General features: G+C 35.8%; 3 protein-coding genes, 2 non-coding genes and 1 pseudogene across 5 annotated transcripts; 4 read left to right on the top strand and 2 right to left on the bottom strand.

Moving 5' to 3' along the window:
* Window positions 1–3,874: 3,874 nt before the first annotated feature.
* Trnal-caa lies at window positions 3,875–3,957 on the bottom strand. Its single transcript has one exon. It is a non-coding gene; the product is annotated as a tRNA-Leu (tRNA).
* Window positions 3,958–3,961: 4 nt separating this feature from the next.
* Trnaw-cca lies at window positions 3,962–4,032 on the bottom strand. The gene has a single exon. It is a non-coding gene; the product is annotated as a tRNA-Trp (tRNA).
* Window positions 4,033–7,944: 3,912 nt separating this feature from the next.
* On the top strand, window positions 7,945–9,105 carry LOC111627157 (uncharacterized protein MG039 homolog). Its single transcript, XM_023370725.1, has 2 exons — window positions 7,945–8,092; window positions 8,570–9,105. Exons 1-2 carry the CDS (start codon window positions 7,945–7,947, stop codon window positions 9,103–9,105), a joined length of 684 nt encoding a protein of 227 aa, XP_023226493.1.
* A 953-nt stretch (window positions 9,106–10,058) lies between these two features.
* Window positions 10,059–11,618, top strand: LOC111627156 (probable glycerol uptake facilitator protein). Its single transcript, XM_023370724.1, is given in 3 exon segments — window positions 10,059–10,158; window positions 10,933–11,232; window positions 11,359–11,618. Coding segments are annotated over 3 exon segments (660 nt in total).
* A 78-nt stretch (window positions 11,619–11,696) lies between these two features.
* On the top strand, window positions 11,697–13,181 carry LOC111627155 (annotated as a pseudogene).
* Window positions 13,182–13,763: 582 nt separating this feature from the next.
* Window positions 13,764–19,895, top strand: LOC111627154 (phosphoglycerate kinase-like). Its single transcript, XM_023370723.1, is given in 2 exon segments — window positions 13,764–13,893; window positions 18,928–19,895. Coding segments are annotated over 2 exon segments (1,098 nt in total).
* The last annotated feature ends 149 nt before the right edge of the window (window positions 19,896–20,044 follow it).

The following is a 20,044-nucleotide window of genomic DNA, read 5'->3' as shown; positions in this document are numbered from 1 at the left end:
TTTTCAGATTCATTTTTATTGTAGTCTACTTGTCTAACAAGTTGATTTTTTTTGACTGTGTTTACTCGGTAAGTTGCCTGCCCGGTTAATGGGCTCAACACCGGTTTTAAACTTTAGAGGCGTTTTAAACCGTTTCAAAACGGCCAAATCGCTGGTTAGCACCCCAAAAACCGACTTGGCCATACAAGTTCTTGGGGTTTAAGCGCTCCGCGGTACACTAACATTTTTTTAAAGTGTCCAAAAGAACCGGTTTTGAAAATTCTTGCCACCAAAAGATTCGTCGTCTTTTGTCAGACGGAACTCGGTTAGACGCGCTGATTTCCGCTAAGTTAGTGACTAACAAAGCTTGCGGTCGCTTTGCGACGATTAAGCAACTGGCTAGTTTTTTGGAAGTGCCCGTTTCAACTTGTTCGCGGTACGTCCAAAAAATCGGTTACAAATCGTTCCGTGATTTTTCCCTTGAGTCCTCCCGCCACTGCGTGAGCAAGTTTAACCGCGACAAGAGTTATCCTAACCCCAGCGCGGGTGGTCGCAAAACGATTGACAGCAAAATGGCTCGTGTCAGTCAGCAATCTTACCGGAGCGTTTTCGTGCTTAGCTCGCGCCGCTCGCATAGTCTGGCACTTTGAATGGCGTCGCGTTTAAGTGAAGCCAAAATTAAGCACCAAATCTTTAAAGAAGAAAAAGAGAAATTGCATGATTGACTGGGTCAAGTCGAGATTGATGATTTAGTCGTGCTAGTTAGCATTACCGGCGAATCTTACCGAGTCGATAAGGCGCTGCGCTATTTCAAGAAGCAGCGCAAGGATGTGTTTGGCGTTTTAGTGAGTGCGGTTAGCAACATGAAACGCGTGCCGCCGCACTTTGTTTACTTTAGTTCGCCGGGCAGATTAACTCACCACGCTAGATCTAATAATTGACTGGAATACAACCGCGGGCAAGAGAATGTTTTTAAAACGCTTGTGTCTTTGCTGAAGACAATTTATGAAACGATCAAGTTAAACGAGAGTGATCAAGATGAAAACTGCCATGACTTAGATCAGTAGATTGCTGGATTAAAGGAAGATTTTTACTCGTCTAAGGTGTGCCAAAAACGCAGTTAGAAGATTGCGTTTTTAGTCAAAAAGATCGCTATCCAACTTATTCAAGAGGGAAGTCAAACTAGTCCGACAGTTAAAGACAGCGTGATAATAAAAGCGGTTGAGTCGTTAGTTAGAACTAGTTGGGAAGTAATCATCAAAGAACCGAAGATCGTGGTAAACATTCCTAAACCCCAAGCATATCGTTGGATAATTTTCCAGATTGTCTCAAGACCAGCGGGGTCAAACTGCGGATTTGTTTGGGAATTATCAAACTTTTGCCGCTTAAAAAACAGGTAGTCTCTTACCTGAGTTAGTTGTGAATCCTTGGTTACCAATTTGTTGAAACGGTAAGCAGCAATTAGAACATAAACAATGTAAATTAAAACTAAACCGCCTGCTGTTCAAGCGAGCGCATCTTTGATAAAGTCTGAACCGTTTGTCAACATTGTCCCTAAGTAATGAGTTCAGACGGAGATTGAAGTGAAAATGACTACCATAATGCCGCCAAAAACAGCTCATCAACAGTTGCGGAATTTCTGGATTTTGGACATTAAAATTACTCCTTGTGAAAAACCTAGGGCAAGCAGTTGTTAAATCCTAATTTAGTTAACACTAATCCCGGTTCTTGTAACAAAATTATACTTCCCACACTTTTATGAATCAATTTACCAAGGATAACCATTGAATGTGACGATGCAACGAAATTTACTTCGCGAAAACCAGTAAACTACATTACACTCTTACATTGAATTAAAAAGCATCATTTCTTTTTTGACGCCATCAATGTAAATTTTTAAGTTTTTTACTTCCTCATCTTTCAACTCATGAGATCTTTCTACAGTAACATCTCTTCTCAATGCTGTTCAACCGTATTTGTGTTGGGATTTATCGTTTAATTTGTATTTTTTGCGTGTTTCCTCGGACAGCATGTCTTCTGGATTAGTGAATTTATTATCCGTTATTTGATCAATGGTAAAATATTGATCAATTTGTCCGTCATTTTTAAAGCGCTTATTGCTTTCCTGTTTATCGTAAAAAATTTTGTATTTAAATCTCATAGCTTCAGCTACTGAAATCGCGAATAACTTTTTATCGCCGAATAAAGGTCAAATAATTCAATCTTTGTTAGGTCCATAATGAATTTCAAGTGCTAATTCCAAAGTGTGAATATCTGCTGCCCCTTCCACAAATAATATTACTTTTTTATGTAGGTCATTGTAGAGCAAGATATCAAAGTAAGGAATTCCTATTGCATTTGAGATAGGGGATAATACATCACTTCTTTTAATTTTGTCAACATTAGAGTCATCTACATAAGCTTGAACACTGTTATAAATCACACTTTCGCCTTTATCGGTATCTTTTTGCACTATCTTTATGTTCGTTACGTCCAAAAAATCCAGCATGAATGGAGAATGGGTAGCACAAATTACTTGGATTTTTTTCTGCTTTGAGATTTCTTTTAGCATTTTTGTTAAATTCATCTGAGCCGAGGGATGAAGAAATTTTTCTGGTTCATCAATAACTATCACTCCGCTGGGTTCACAATTTTTTAAAGCTACATACAATTTAAAAAACCATTTAAAACCATCGCTTCTTTCATTGATTTTTCCGAAAGGTGAAATATCATCTTTGACTAGCCATTTTATTCTGGCGTCATACAGATTAAATTTGAATTGCACATTTTTGTCCTGAGAAGGAAAGGTTGTGTTATAAAAATCATTCATTTTTTTTGTTGCTTCATCGCAAAGTCAAATCAACTGGTTTTCCTTTCAATCAATATCATTATCAGACTTTAAAACTTGCCAAAAAAACTCCAGATCTTGTTGGTTTAGAAAAGCTTGGAGAATATAATTCAACAATTCCTTATCATCGTTGATGCCTTTCTTATCGTCCTTGTAAAGAAAATATTCTGGTTTAATAAGCGAAAAAGTCGCATTTTCATTTGCCTCTATATACTTGACCCTGTTTCTTAATTTCATGTATACATAGTCTTTAAACTGCGCAAGTACAGAAAGTTTTTCGAAAATTTTATTTTCGCTTTCACCCAAAAAACCTTTTGATAAATATGACTTTTTTACCAACAACCTGGGAAATTGGGAGGTATTGCCTCAACTTACTCCCATGCGAAACAGCGGCATTGTTATTTTAAATTCACTACTTCTCTCTAATTGTTGAACTTTTTTTCGGAAAAGAGAGGTAAAAATTTCTTCGAATTTGGCATCCCTTAAATCATCTATTTTAATAGTTTCAATTTTTTTGTCAGTTAAACTTTTGTTTATTTCTTCCAGGTGTTTTTCCAGTCATGTTCTCAAGTTATCGTTGTATAAAAATATTGAGAAATCGTTGGCATTTGATAAGTTGGTTTTGTTTCTTTCTATCTTTATTGAACCAGTAAAAAAGTCACCAAGAATTCTTTTCAGGTTCTCCTTTATATCGTAGTCATAGAATCTCTCATTTATTTTAAATTGGATAATAACTTTGGAGGCAATTGCAGTGGTTTCCATTTGTTCTGGGTTTTTTTTAATATTTATTTCTGGTCGTGAGTAGTGCTCATTTAGGGGGCCATTTAAAGCATTTATTGCGGTAAGTAAGCATGTTTTACCAACATCATTCAATCCAATTATGTAGGTCAATCCTAGGTTATCCGAAAAACTTATATCTTGTTTCTTAAAGGGTCCGTATTTTTCTATTTCCACTTTTTCTAACATTCTTTTACTCTTTTCCTAAATCATCTTTGATTTCGCTTTGTACTTCATAATCAGCGGCGTTTGTTGTTTAATAACATCTGGTGCCCAAGATGGGACTCGAACCCATAAGACTCGGAAGTCAGTAGATTTTGAGTCTACCGTGTTTGCCATTTCACCACTTGGGCTTGGCAGGAGCAGCAGGAATCGAACCCGCACTAGTAGTTTTGGAGACTACAGTTCTACCATTAAACTATGCTCCTGTGTACCAAAATTGTATATTACTTTTCCGCTCAGTAATTTTTGTCTGGTAAATAAGTTTGGTCTAAACATGTCCTGGATCTTTAATTTTGGACATGTTTTTTGCGCCTAGGCTTTCTCGTATAAGTGAAAAAAATTGTTTAGAAACACCATGCATAATGTTTTGTAATTTATTTCTTTACCATCATCATAAAACGAGTAACGAGAATTATTGAGCGCGCTCAAGAAATACGATCAAGCTCTCAAGTAGAGATTGAAGACAAGTACAACGTTCTCGCGATTGTCGCCTTTTTTAGTTTTTTTGATTTTCTTCATAAACCTTTTGTTTTGAAAACTTATCACTTTTTGATATCTTCAAGGTTTGCCATTCCGCGTTATTGTCAGATTGTCATTTGATAGATTTTTTCCGATGAATTTACTTTCGTTTAGAGAATTTAATTTTTTGAAAGCATCTTTCAACTTACAATAACCAATTCTTTTTATTTCTCATCGATATCTCAATGTTTGTCAGATCACGACTGCCACAGTTAGTAAAAAGTTGAGAATGAAGAGGAAGAGATATCAGTAATTACCCCAAACGATAATCCATAAATATACAAAGAAAAAGGAAAAAATTAGGTGGAAAGACAGTCAGAAATATACTGAGAGAAAATATTTAGTTTTTTTTTCGCTTATGAAAAAACATCAATCTGATAGATTAAAGATTTTTTGCGGGATAAAGGCCATGTATTTTAAATTTGTTTTGTAATTGTAGCTCACCCCTCCAATAATTGAGGTGTTACAACTTATGTACAGAGAATAAATTAACAGGAAGAACAGGAAAGTTTCCATGTTACTTATATAGTTCAATCCAAGATAGAATGGCGCTAGCAACGGGAATAATTGTTGATGCTATCGGAAAAAACCAAGTTGCTGCTCCCGCCGCAATATTTACACTGATCAACAAAGGTTTTAGTGTCTTGTAAAATATGTGGCCTAGATAATAAGAAGAAACCATTCCTTTTCCGACTTTTTCTCATTTTGATAACTCTTTGTCATACGCCAGCAAGGCAAAATTAATTCCCGCTGCCACTCCTCCAGAAGTGGCGCTAAGGAACGCGCACTTTGCACCCAATTTGGCGGTTAACCCTATGGTCCAAAACGAAGCTGCAAAAAAACCTGCCGCCGCTATTGCGGCAGCAGCAGAGACGGTTATAAAGGTAGTTTTTGATATTCTTAAGTCATTAACTAGTTTTTTCAATTTGCTGATACTGTTTTGAATCGTTACGTATTTTCTCTCGCCATTGCCTACATCTGAAAATGCGAAGTTTTCTTTTGTGTTCGTGACACCCAGTTCTAGAATAGATTTTTTTTGCGCAAATTCAGGATATTCCTTGGATAGTTTGTCCAACAGAATTTCAAGAGAGTAGCTATTTTTTATAGATTCATTAACAATCTCTTCAATTTTTTCAGCAACTTTTTCAAACATCAAGTTGAGTTTTAATTCTTCAGCATGTTCCCTTCTTATGTTTCTTAGAAATTTTTCAAGACTCTGTTTGACATCCCCCCAATTAATCTCGCTGTTGACGCCGCTGTTCAAAGTTTTTATCTCTTTTTTTTGGCTGGAAGCGTTGATCGTGGCAAGGCACAGCGCTGCTGTTGGCACCATTGATAGTGTGCTTAAAAATATTTTTTTGTTCATGACTTATTTCAATTCATTTCCCTTTACCTTCATTATACCTATCAATAACAACGGGAATGAATACCAACTTTTTGTCGCCTTTTTATGATTCGCTTTTTAATTCAGATGGTCAAAATTTGATATTTTTTGAGCTAAACGATGCTTCGTTTTATCCGTAGTAAAACTAAATTTGTAACAGCCTAGAAATACCGAGTTGTTATCGTGTTCACAGTTTTATGGAGTTGGTGAGTTTGCTTTTTTATAAGAGTGAGACTTTTTTGAAATTTTTTTATCTGGTACCCAACAGTGAGTTTTCATTTACAACTAATGTTAGGTTTTAAATCCGTGTAAAATGTAGAATTATGGTTTTTGAAAAAAACTCCAATAGGAATGGCTTAGGCCAGTACTTTACGAAGAAAGACTCGTGATTAACCGAAAGTATTAGGGAATTTATCAAAGACAACGTCAATTCCAACACGATTTTTTTAGATCCGTTTGCAGGAGAAGGCGATTTATTTAGCGCTCTCAAAACCCGTTTTACTAGGTTGAAATTCAGAGGTTATGATATTGATACAAAATTTAACTGAAAGCTTAACGATAGTCTTGTGAAAATCCCTTGCAGCAAAAATGATTTCATAGTGACCAACCCTCCCTATCTTTCCAAGAATAGTTGCAAGAGAAAAGGTTTTATTGATATTTACGAAAGATACTTCTCAAGCAGCAAGTATGATGATTTGTACTTAATAGCGCTTGAAAAAATGTTACGCACTAGCTTGCCGGGAGTAGCTATAGTTCCAGAAACATTCATAAATTCAAGGTTTCCCAAGAATAACATTGATAGGATAGTCATAATAGAGCCAAATCCCTTTGAAGACACAAGTGTACCGATTTGTGTAGTGTGTTTTAACGGAAAAAATAGAAAGGACACTCTTATATATAAGAACGAGCAATACGTAGAAAAATTGTCAAACTTAGTCAATTTAAAACCTCAGCCTAACGGAGGAATAAATTTAAAAGATTTACGTTTTAACGATATAAAAGGCACGATAGCAATAAGAGGTTTTGACTCTTCAAATTCTAAAAGCAAAATCAAATTTTTGCATAAGAAAGATTTAAACTACGATTTCAAAAAAATAAAAAAGAGTTCAAGAGCCATAACTATTGTAAGCAGTAGTAAAGTTGAGCAGCTAAGTTCAAAATTAGTGGAAAAAATGATAGTTAAAGCTAATTTAATATTAAATAACTACAGAGAAAAAACACAGGACGTGCTACTTTCTCCTTTTAAAGGCAACGACAAGAAATCTGTTAGAAGGAGAAGATTGGATTTTTTTTCTGCAAGAAATATTTTAGAATTAGCGTATGATGAAATTGTAGTCAGAATGAAGGATTAACCTACAATAGCATTGTCCGCACCAAGATACAGAGAAAATTACAATCATAAATTAAAAGAAAACTTAGCAAATTTTAATTTAGAAGACTATGAAGTAAAAATCAAAGTTGAAAAATTTTGTATCAAATTTGGCTTTGACCAAGACAAGGTAAAGGAAAAAATAAGGGACGACGTCTACTTAAGGGCTTGATTCATAAAAGACCCGGCGAAGCAAAACATATATGAGAAAACCTTTGCCCAATTCTTAAAAAACATTGATGGGGTCAGAAATTTTAAAAAGTTGAGTAATTCTGGGCCCAATTCTAAATTTATAATTAACCAAGAAGTTAGGACAAGCGCAGAAGCTGAAAAAGCGATTATCAAATTGGCAAAGTCAATGGATTTTTTCTTTAATTTTAGAAATTTGCCCAACGACTTTTATGTTTTTCATAAATATACCAATGAGCCAGGCGGCGCTCAGGATAATCAAAAGGAGAATGTAATAACCGCAATAAAAAATGCCTCAGCTGCACATGTCACAGAAGGTTTTATCGTGCTATTCATTTGCGACGGCGACTATTACGTTGGAAAAAAATGGGAAGACATAAAGGCAAATATTAGAGATTCTAATTTCAAACTATTAAAATCGGATATGCTAGAAGAGTATTTGAATGGTTTGTGTGGTAGAAAAACCGTAGAATCAGAAGATTCATTTCGGACAGAAATTCTTATCTAAAATGCACAGCCGTCTAGTATTTCCATCAGATTTAATCGCTCAAGTTTGCCTCTTCTTTTAACCGAAGTCATAAAGAAAGGGTTTTCAGGGACTCTAACCACACAAGAGCCAATGGAGTTAGTAAAGTTGATCCTGTATACTTAGTTTGCATGACAAAAGAGCGCTATGATGTGGTAATAATTGGCGGGGGAATAATCGGAGCCAGCATTGCATATAAGCTTGCTCGTTACAAGTTGAATATACTAGTTCTTGAAAAGAATCCTTATCTAGCGGAGGAAACTTCATCAGCAAATTCAGGTTTGATTCATGGTGGATTTGATCCCTTGCCTGAAAAGTTAGAAGCACGTTTAAATGTGCTGGGCAACAGACTTTGACAAAGTGAAATATTCCCTTTTTTACACTTTCCACGCCGAAAAATTGATTCTGTAGTAGTAGCTTTAAACGTTCATGAGATTAAAGAACTGGAAATACTTTACCAACGAGGCCTCATTAACGGTGTTAGGAAACAAGATTTAAAATTGATAAATAGAGATGAGTTGTTGCAGCAACATCCCTGTTTAACTAGGCGGGCTAAGGCCGCGTTGATTTGTACCTCATCTTGAGAAATTGACGCAGCAAAAGCCAGTTTAGCAATGTTTGGTAGTGCGGTGACAAACGGCACGAAAATACGAAGATCTAGTGAGGTCGTCAGTTTAAAATGAAATAGCAAATTTTGAGAAATTGGGATCAGAGATAGCGTTGAAATTTATTTTGCAAAGAATGTTATTAACGCAGCTGGTCATTATGCTGACAAGATTGCTAAGTTAGCATCTCAAGGAAATTTTGAATTAACAGCTCGTCGTGGAGAGTACAAAATTTTATCTCGTAGCGAATCTAGCTGTCTCAAAGCGGTTTATTTTTTGGTACCAACTATCCATGGCAAGGGAGTGTTAGTGGCGCCGCTCTTAAACGGGAAAGTGTTAGTGGGGCCTACTTCTGAAGATAGTGTCCCAAAATCTGATACACGAGTAACCACTAGTAAAAAACAAGCTGAAATTAGCAAAATTGGTCGTCTTCTATTGCCTAAACTGAACATGGATAAGGTGGAAATGACTTTTGCTGGTTCAAGGCCAATTTACAGCAAAACGGATGATTTTCTCATTGGATATGGAAATAACAATAAAAATTTTATCAATGTAGCTGGTATGCAGTCACCTGCAATTGCATCAGCTCCGGCAATTGCAAATGAGGTAAAAATGTTGCTAGCATCTAATGGCAGTAAACTTCAAAAAAATCCGCTTTTCCAAGCTCGTTATACACTGATGTATTAAGAATCTAACAATTTTTAATTAATTGTCCAAATTAGAATTCGTTTTTCGCATTTATTGTATTGACGGAAACATGTTAACCGTGAAAATAATGTGTAATGTAGAAATCGGAGCTTTAGCAATTCATTTGCGACTATAATTCCTAGTAGGAGAGATAGGTATTTCAAACATATGAAACAAGTGAAGAGAGGCGATGTAGTATGTATAAAGAGCTGCTGCTAGATTTGAATGAAATAGAGCTTGATAGGAATAACCCTAGATACAGCACTTATGATGAGGATAAAAACGATATGGTGAATTTTATGGTTAAAGTTCATCTTCGAGATATGTTTGAATTGGTAAGAGACATACTTATGCAGATGTCTCTTAATCCTTTAGACAAAATAGGAGTTTTCCTTGAAAATGGTAGCTACGTAGTTGGCGATGGAAACAGGAGAGTGTGCGCTCTGAAGATAATTTTTTCTAACAAGGAAGATTTAGACACAGAATTTCAGAAGCTACTAAATGAAAACATTTCAAGGGTAGAACAAGTTCGGCGCGAGTTTAAAAAAATACCTGTTGTTGACTTAGTTAATAGAGATAATGCAAGCAAATGACTAGAAAGAAAGCATACAAACAATGGAGGATACACGTCGAGAAGTTGAAATACATTTGAGAGGCAGTTGCATAGAAAAAATGAGAGAGCTATATTTGTAAGAGATGTTATGAGTAGTTACAATGTTCCTAGAAGAGATTATGTTGAAATTGTAAAATGAGCAACCTGGGACAGAATTTTTACGAGCAGACTATTGCGTAGATACTTTGGTTTAGAGATAAAAAATAAGGAAATCAAAATATCTAGCGAAAAAGATTTTCAGCAAAAAGTTAATGCTTTGATCAGCTTGATAAAATCACGAGATCTTGGTTTTTATAAAAGTTTCATCAATCAAGAACAACAAAGGGAAGCGATCAAAATTATGGATGCGCAACTAAAAAATGAATCTCTAATAAAATCAAGTGATTTACTTCGTCATGAAGATTTTGCACAGATAAATCGCAAAAAATTGTCAAAAAAAGGTAAATTAATTCGGAAAAATAATTTTGCATGCTTGCCTTTTGTGGAAGGTAGAAACATCAAATTAGAAAACCTTTTGAAGCAAATCCAGGCTCTTGATTGGATAAAATTCACAGATTTGTTAACTTTCTTGGTCAGACCCATGATTGAAATTTCTGTCACGAGTTACCTAACTCAAGTTTTTCGTTATACAAAAACTCGGCTTAAGGAAATGGACTTAAAATCAAAAGTGAAATTAGTAGTTGAAGACTTAACTCAGAAAGACGTTGTCCTTCACAACAAGCAACAAATAAACTCCTTCAAAAACGAGTTTTCCGACATTATAGAACTGAATAATGCAGATATTCACGATACAAATTACTCTTCGCTTCATTCCGAAGTTGTAAAAATGCTGAAGAGAACCGATGCGCTTTTAGAGGAGGTTTGAAAACAAATATCGGAACTTGTTCCCAATTCACCTTTGACGGTTTAAAGTTTTAATAAAAACTTTTTGAAATTTTGAGACAATGTTAACGATATTTGGTTTTTCATGTGATTTATTTTTTGGTTTTGTTGTCAATAATAGGCTGTCCGTTTTGGAAACAATCGTCATAATGAGTTTTACGTTGAAACAACTGTTGAGAAAGCGATATGTCATACATTTAACAAGATGTTCACAAATTTCTCTTAATGACTTTTTCTGATCAGAGAACATTAGGAATTGTTTAAAAAATTGGAGTTATGAATGAGAGAATTAGAATCAGAAGTGGAATTAGTAATCTTTAGGGAGTGTTAAGTGCATCAATATTTACAAGTTTTACTAGGCGAACTAGTTGGAACTGCATTTTTGATCATGATGGGCAACGGTGTTGTTGCAAATGTGATTTATAAACGTACAAAAGCGACAAACGCCGGTCCGTTTTTTATTTCACTGGGATGAGCATTAGCAGTATTTCTTGCAGTGGTGCTGGCGAATGTGTGAGAAACTGGGGGGCATCTAAACCCAGCTGTGTCAATAGCCATGTTAATTAGGGGGTCTATAAATTGGGAAATTTTTGCTGTGTACACTTTTAGTCAAATTTTAGGCGCACTAGTAGGTCAGCTTATTGTTAGCATCGTTTACTGAAATCATGCCAACGAACCTGATAACAGTCAGAATGTGATCCATGCCCACGCCACATCGCCGACTCATCCCGAACGAGTGTTATCTAATCTAATAACAGAGATTGTTGCTACAACTGTATTAGTAACGCTCGCCATGACAGTTGTTATTTCCTACCAAGTTGATTCAAATACTGTCATGAACGACATGATTAGATATTTCGGCCCTTTAACCATGGGACTAGTAGTTTTAGCCATTGGTTTATCGCTCGGCGGTGTAACAGGTTACGCTATTAACCCTGTTCGCGACTTTGTGCCGCGTCTTGTTTACCAACTAAGCCCATACAAACAAAAAACCAGCGCTAATTGGTCTTACAGTTGAGTGCCGGTCGTTGGTCCGTTGATCGCAGGAATTATCGTCGGTGCTTTTGGAAGACTGATATAGATACAGGAGCACGCGATGGAACTCAAACCACAGTATGTTTTAACCTTGGATGCAGGAACGACTTCAGTCCGTTCTCTAATAAGTGATAAGCAAGGCAAGGTCGTGGCTGTTTCTCAATTGGAATTCACCCAGTATTTCCCACGTTCAGGATGAGTTGAACACGATCCAATTGAGATTTGAAACGCTCAAAAAACTACGATGGTTAATGCTAAACGTCAAAATGGTCTTAAGTCAACTCAATTGGTAGCTTGCGGAATCACCAATCAGCGCGAAACAATAGTAGTATGGAACAAAAGAACTGGACTACCAATTTATAACGCTATAGTTTGGCAAGACCGTCGCACCAGCGAATACTGCAATAAACTAATAAAATCTGGCAGAGAGAAACTATTTCAACGTAAAACCGGTTTAATAATTAACCCTTATTTCAGTGGCACAAAACTAAAGTGAATTTTAGACAATGTGCCTAATGCGCGCCAAAGAGCTCAAAAAGGCGAAATATTGGCGGGCACCATTGATACATGGTTAATCTGAATGTTAACCAACGGAAGAGTTCACGCCACAGATGTTTCTAATGCTTCACGAACTTTGCTCTTTAACATTCACACGCTTGAATGAGATTCAGAACTTTGTAAACTCCTTAACATACCGATGCAAATTTTGCCGGAAGTAAAAAGTTCCAGTGATTTTTACGGAACAATCGAACCGACTCATTTTTCCCAAGCAGCTCTTGGGAAAGTGCCCATCACAGGAGTTTGCGGTGATCAGCAAGCTGCTTTATTTGGTCAATTGTGCACCCAAATTGGGCAGGTTAAAAATACCTACGGAACAGGTTGCTTTACTCTGGTTAACACTGGCAATAAAGCGGTAAGTTCAAGTAACAGATTACTTACTACGATTGCTTGAAAAATTGGTAGTCAGAAAACCGTTTACGCGTTAGAAGGTTCAGTATTTGTGGCTGGGGCTGCTCTGCAATGGTTGCGAGACGGTCTAAGAATGATTTACGATGCTCCAATAAGCAATTACTACGCTAAATTAGTCGACGTTAAGCAAGATGATCAAAGAATTTACTTCGTCCCATCCTTTACAGGACTTGGAGCTCCTTATTGAGATTCAAATTCGCGCGGAGCTATTTTTGGTTTGGAGCGCGGAACTAAACGAGAGCACATTGTGCGAGCCGCTTTAGAATCAATTGCTTACCAAAGCAATGACCTATTAAAAGCGATGGCTAAGGATTTAAAGCATCCAATTAAACTTCTCAAAGTTGACGGTGGCGCGGCCAAAAGTGATTTTTTAATGCAATTTCAAGCCGATATATCTGGTTTAGAAGTATTTCGACCACACAATACTGAATCTACCGCTATGGGCGCGGCTTATCTGGCTGGATTGCAAGTAGGATTTTGGAAGTCAATTGAGGATCTTAAAAAACTTGCTAAAGTTGACCGCAGTTTCAAACCGGAACTTAATCGTGGGCAAACTAGGTATTTAGTTAAGGGCTGAAATGAAGCGGTTAAGCGCACTTTAAACTGAACCAATTCAATTAAATAATCTTTCATTTTGGAAAAATGTTGCCTTTTTTCTCAATTAAAAACTTTAAAGTTATAATTAGGACGAAAGGTGAGTAATGTGACATTGACTATTTACGAAGTCAATAAAATATTGAGTAGTGAAAACAAATCGAAGATTATCGCCCATTTTTGAAAATGTCAGTGCGAAAGAAACTGCGTTGAACAAATTGGGCACCTACTGGGAATAAACCGCGTAAACCTTTCAAAACACCTTGGTAAGTTGTTAAAATTTGGCGTACTAAAGTACAAACAAGTTGAAGAAAAGCGTGTCTATTCCATCAATCCTAAATGAAGAAATGAATGGTTTACAATTGTAGAACCAATCCTCCAAGTTCGTGAAAACGCTCCATACGCGTGCTCATGTTCAGCGAAAGGATAAGAATGAAAGACCAACACAATCGTGACCACGGTTCACACTCTAACACCAACGGTGGTAGAGATAACCGCGGAGGACACGATAATCGAGGAAACCACCACATGCACCGTGACAACCACGGTAGTCACGATCGCGGACATGGTGATCACCACGACAAAGGAAGGGGAAGCCACGGAAGTCATGATGGCGGACGCGGCAACATGGGGGGCAGTAACGACGAGTAAATCCGATAACGGAGTAGACAAACGTCATCATTGTCCTTGTGGTTGTGAGCACATGAAAAGTTGCTCTTGCGACCACTAAATAAAATACTTTTTGTTCACACAGATTTGCGCCTTAACGTTCTAGCCGACGTTGGGCGTGTTTTTTTGCCAAATATTTTCGCACTGTAAAAAATAACTAATGTTAGTCAACACAACCAGTTGTTTAACAACAACTCATCAGAACAATATTTGGGTCTACTGGAAATTATGTATTTACATGGGGCTATGACTAATTATAATATCTGTTATAATCCCCATGTTTGGTGTATATGACTATGTATTGATGATTCATGATTGTCCTCGTAGTGTCAATTGCCTGTGTACTAATAGTGTGAATAATATTCGGAAATTGAGATTAAACTTTTTATACTCTTGAGTTTTCTTGCATCTTGTACTAACTTACAATATCAGAGAACTAATTTAGAAAGCATTAGTAGTGCGCTAAAAGTGATCCTTGGATCGCGATATACGAGAATACTTTTTTCTCTGTTTCATCTATCCATTTCGAGAATAAAAAGACTAACTCTTTTTTGCTAGTTTTACCGCACATTTTACCAAAATCAAAAATTTCACCATGAGCAACAGAATGACGATGTTCCTTCATCATATTAGAATGCAATTTCAAAAAAAATGGACAATTTGTATTAAGACCTAAAAACTCTAAATGTTCATCCATTTGATTCACGATTGATCAGTTTCCTATGACAAAAATTTTTTCAAAAGTAGGCGATGCATTTTTTGCAGAAAGTTCATTTTTTAGTCCGTTTATTAAGTATTGTTTAAAATGTTCAGTTAAATCATTTCTTTGAAATTGAACTTTCATACGCTTGAAAATACGATTCTCAATTTCGTTTTGTAAAGATTTGCTATTGATTTTACCCTTCTCGTAACTCCTTCATATAAAGTGGTAAATTTCTTTGACGTATCTCTCAATGGAAGCAGTAATATTAAACAACAGATATTCGTTTGAATTCTTTTTCTGGGAAATTTCAGTTAGCCTCTCCTTTAAAAAACTTTTCGTATATCTTAATTCTAATTGTTGTTTCATCAAGTACTCCATCTCCTATTATTAAGCTTCCCAAGAAACTGTAGAGTTTAAATTTTTGAGGTTCTCTTGAAAATTTTTTAATAAGATGCTTTTTTGCGTTCGCTTCTTCATTTTGACTTATGTAATCAAACTTGTATTCTGCATTGTCATTGTCACTTATAGATCTAAGTATTTTCACGGAGGCAACAACTCTTTTGATTACTTCCGTCTTATCAATCTCTTTTTGAGTTGTTGCTCTATACACACCTACATAAATAGCAGATAAAAACATGTTCAAGGGACTTCCTTGTTTGCCATTTTTATTAAATATCGATTTTTCGTTATTGCTATTACAGAATTGCTCCTTTGCTTTGTTTATATGCTCGCAGTATTCTTTCATCTTTTTAAGGTAATCCATAAATTTGTTTTCTTCTCAAGTCATAACAAAATCTTCAATTTCTTGTTCCATGTTGCATGAATCGCAATTTCCGGATATTAATTTTTTAAAATTAGCTAGATTTCAAATCGTTCTTGCGAAGAAAAATCATTCTTTATCACGTTTAGTCTTAACTTTACCTTTAGGCATGATGGTTTTCTTATACAAGTTCACTATATTTTTTATTTTTTCGGTATTTCATAGTTTTTTGCCTGAAAATCTTTCGTAAATCATGCCTTTTAGTTTTTCCCCAGATTCAATTTGTGTGCCCGAAGAATTCAATTTTCTAAAAAGTTCGTACGCATTTTCTTCTCTGCTTTCTTCATTGCTTTCGCTGAACAAAACGTACACGGGAAATGTTACTTCTATATAATGCTTGTTAAAGTTTGGAACTTTATCAACAAGGAACTTGTAATTGACTTTTTCGCTTTCTTTTGAACGAAGTTTGTTTAGAGAAGATCACAAATCACTATCAATATACTCTTCTCCTAATTCAAAATTCTCTTTTATCTGTCCTTTCACGCTTTTCTTTAATTCTATGCCAAGTTCTTTTGGTAAATATCCACAAAACAAAAGCATTGTTGTAAGACGTTGTTTACCGTCAATTACTCAGTATCTGTCCTTGTTTTTGACTAGATAAATGGGTTCAAAGGGGAAAGATTGAAAAATTGACTCAATCATTTTATTTGCTTGCTCTAGATCTCAAACTCCGTTCCTTTGGGTTGGGTGATTGAAATCTAATCTCCCTATTTTCTGCAAAATTGAAAATTCGCCGAAGGTCATCGTTATAAAGTCGTTGTTCTTAAACTTTGCTATTTCTTCTTTTATTAGAATGTTTTCTTCTCTCATTTTCTTAACCTCAAAACAATCATAAACAAAATCAAACATTTAACGAACTCCAGTGTGACGAACACAAGATCTATCATCATTCTAATTGCTAGCCTAGAAAAACTTCTTTGTGAATTTGGTTTTTCTGGGCATGTTAGCTACTTTATTAAATACGAACCTGGCGAGGAAAAATGTTGTTATTCAAATTTGGAGGTAGGGGTGAGTATTAATGATATTTGCTTAGTATATCGCTATCTCTAGATTGACACAATTAGAGAGATTCACGACTAGCACAGGTTATCGGATAACTAGTATCAACTGTTAGTTATAATGTCGCTAATGGATATTTTTTACCGCGGGAGGTCCGTAAATTATTTACACTAACTCTGTGTGAACTACATCTTCTTGTATAAAAAAACACAGCATAAGGCAGAATAATAAAAACGGCGTGGTTTACACTCCTAAACATATTGTGCTTAGTATGCTGGATTTAATTGATTATCAAGGTCAAAAGATACTTACTAGGCATGTTATAGATAATAGCTGTGGACTAGGTTCCTTCTTGGTAGAAGTCGTGACTAGATATATTAACGAATACTTAAAGGAATATGGTTCGACTAGAGACATAGAGAAACACTTAGAAAAATATATCCACGGCATTGAGATAGACACGATTGCTAAAAATGAATGCATAAATAACTTAAATGCGGTTTTAGCGGGTTTCAAAATTTTTAAAGAAATCAGATGAGACATTGTGTTGGGCGACGCATTGAAGATAAGAAAGTTTAACCAAAAAATGGATTATGTCGTTGGCAATCCGCCTTATGTAAGAGTGCATAATTTATCTAATATCAAATATCGTGAGTTTAATTTCAGCAAAAATGGTATGACAGATCTTTACATAATATTTTTTGAAATAGGTATCAATATGCTTAATAACGATGGGCAACTTGTTTACATAACTCCTAATTCATACTTCACTAGTAAAGCTGCAGCGCTTTTGAGAAGAAGCATTTTTAGAAAAAAAATGCTAAAAAATGTGATTGATCTCAAACATTATAATCCATTTTCAAATACCACAACTTACACCGCTATTACACATTTGACAAAGAGTGAAAATTTTGTTACATCATATTTTGAATACAATAAGGCACTTAAAACGCAAAGACTAGTTAACGTTATACAACCTGAACAATACGTTATAGATGGTCAGTTTTATTTTTCCACCGATAAAAAATTAGCTAAGCTTAGAAAGATATTTTCTTCATCTTCAGTGTACGATAGTCTTATAAAGGTAAGAAACGGCGCCTCAACTAACCTTGATTCTTTTTTCTATTCAAAAAATCATTCTGGTTTTGCTACAGCAAAAGCCTATAAAATATCCAAAGGCGAATACACTAGAGTCTTTTTTCCATACGACAATAAGTTAAAATTGCATCCTTTGAACAAAATAGAGAGAAAAAACTCCAGTATTTTTAAAAAACTTATTGAAAACAAGGAAAAACTTGTAGGTAGGGATTTACAAAAACAGCAATGATACGAATTTGGTCGCACGCAGAGCCTTAAAGATATTAGCAAGGAGAGATTGGTGATAAACAACATAATTAAAAAGGTAGACGATATAAAGATTAGAGTTATCCCGCAAAATACAGTAGTTTATTCGGGTTACTACGTTACATCATCAGAGAGAGATTTATTAAGGGTCATACAGCGGTGCATTAAATCACAAGAGTTCGTAGACTATCTCATGCTTTTGGGTAAGCACAAAAACCATGAGTATTACTTTTACTCTGCTCAAGATCTAATGAGATTCATCTCTTATAGTTTGAGCAAGAGAAAATAAAAAGGATGCAGAATTATGGAAAAAGAAATTTTAAATGAGATCAAAGAAAGTTTTTTATATTCACTGCCGGAAAATAAGAGCAAAAGTTCAAAAAAAGTAGAACGCATACGCAGGTTGGTTAAAAAACATTTATCAATACACCTGGGCAGCGAGTATGAAATAGTTTTGCAAGCAAAAGTAAAAGGTAAATATATTGAAAAAAAAGTAGATATAGTTGTCAAGAAAAATGCAAAGATTTTAGCGGCAGTAGGGATCAAATTCCATTTAAGCAGTTTTGCAAAAAATGCAAACAACCATTTTGAGAATCTGTTAGGAATAACTTCAAATATACATGGTCAAAATTGTCTCTACTTTCACTTTACGATCCTTTTAGAAAGGATGCCAAACTTTAGTGAAAAAGAAAAAATTAACAAAATGGAAAAGATTAATGAAAAACAATTGAAAGCTTGGGACCTATCACGAGACGATAGTTTTACACTTTTTCATATGCCCATTAAATCTCTATTGATGCTGGTAGAATTCAATCAAAACTTCCCTTATCCTGAATCTAATGCTACAAAAGATTTGTACATTAAACATTTTGCCGAAAACGATTTATCCCTTAGCTTGGTGAAATTGAAACTTTTGACTAGTGACACAGTGATAATTAACGATTATGAAAGATGAATTGAAAAAATTGCATACCTCATAAAAGGATTTTCATAAGACGTTAATTGAGCATACTTCATACACTTTATAGCTTTTGTGCTGAAAATATAGAATGTCACATTTGTGAATTCAAAAGCCTTCTATCATGATTTGAATTTTCTGCTAGTAAGCAATTGATCTAGGCATTTGTTAGTATTTACATTGCAAGAGTTCACCTGCCCCTTACCTGGAGCTGGATAAGTTATAATTAGAAACAGTGGTAAAGGAACTACCAGTGGCAAAAAAAACACTTGATGATATTGATTTAAAAAATCAAACAGTTCTAATGCGAGTTGATTTTAATGTCCCGATTGAAAGCGGGCGAATCATGTCCGATAAGCGAATCACCGCTGCACTACCTTCAATTGAAAAAGTTATTCACAGTGGTGGGAAACTGGTGTTATTCTCGCACTTGAGCCGCGTTAAAACCGAAAAAGACAAAGAAAGACACAGTTTGAAGGTTGTTGCAGAAGATCTCAGTAAAAAACTCGGTAAAGAAGTGGCCTTCATTGACAAAACCCGTGGATCTAAATTAGAAAGTGCAATTAAAAATTCAAAGTCCGGTCAAGTTTTAATGGTAGAAAATACTCGCTTTGAAGATCTCAATAACCGCGCTGAAAGTTCAAATTCGCCAGAATTAGGCAAATATTGAGCTTCTTTGGGCGATGTTTTTGTTAACGATGCTTTCGGCACCGCTCACCGCGCCCACGCTTCAAACGTAGGCATTGCCCAACACATTCCGGTGTCAGCCCTTGGCTATCTTGTTGAGAAAGAATTAAAAATGCTCGGACAAGGTCTTGACTATCCCGAGCATCCCTTTGTAGCTATTGTCGGCGGAGCCAAAGTTTCAGACAAAATCAAAGCCGTTGAAAACTTACTCCAAAAAGCTGACAAGGTGATCATTACCGGCGGCATGGCTAGCACCTTTAACAAAGCACTTGGTCACAAAATAGGCGATTCTCTAGTAGAAAACGACTACGTAGATTTAGCGCGCCGTCTACTTGACAAATACCGGGATAAAATCGTTTTGTCAATTGATTTTGCGATTGCCCCTAAATTTACCAATGCGCCGCGCAAAGAAACCGAAGGTGTTGACATTCCCGACCATTGGATGTCGCTTGATATCGGACGTAAGTCAATAGAGCTGTTCGAAAAAACTTTGCAAGGAGCTAAGACAGTTGTCTGAAACGGACCCGCCGGGGTAACTGAGTTTTCTAATTATGAGCAAGGAACGATGGCACTTGCTCACGCGATCGCTAAACAACCGGGCGTATTCTCAATTATCGGTGGCGGAGATTCAGCCGCAGCGGCGATTAAATTAGGTTTTGAAGACAA

The sequence above is a fragment of the Centruroides sculpturatus genome, unplaced genomic scaffold (genome assembly GCF_000671375.1).
Source record: "Centruroides sculpturatus isolate CEXI.00-Female unplaced genomic scaffold, Cexi_2.0 scaffold597, whole genome shotgun sequence".
Lineage (NCBI taxonomy): Eukaryota > Metazoa > Arthropoda > Arachnida > Scorpiones > Buthidae > Centruroides > Centruroides sculpturatus.
Note: the sequence above shows the minus strand (reverse complement) of the source record. Positions and strands in the feature narration are given on the sequence as shown.

Excerpts from the sequence above, each read along its gene's own strand:
- LOC111627157 (XM_023370725.1), top strand. The coding sequence starts at position 7,945 with ATGACAAAAGAGCGCTATGATGTGGTAATAATTGGCGGGGGAATAATC. Across the intron at positions 8,093-8,569 it reads AACTTCATCAGCAAATTCAG|CTGGTCATTATGCTGACAAG; the intron begins GTTTGATTCATG and ends TTATTAACGCAG.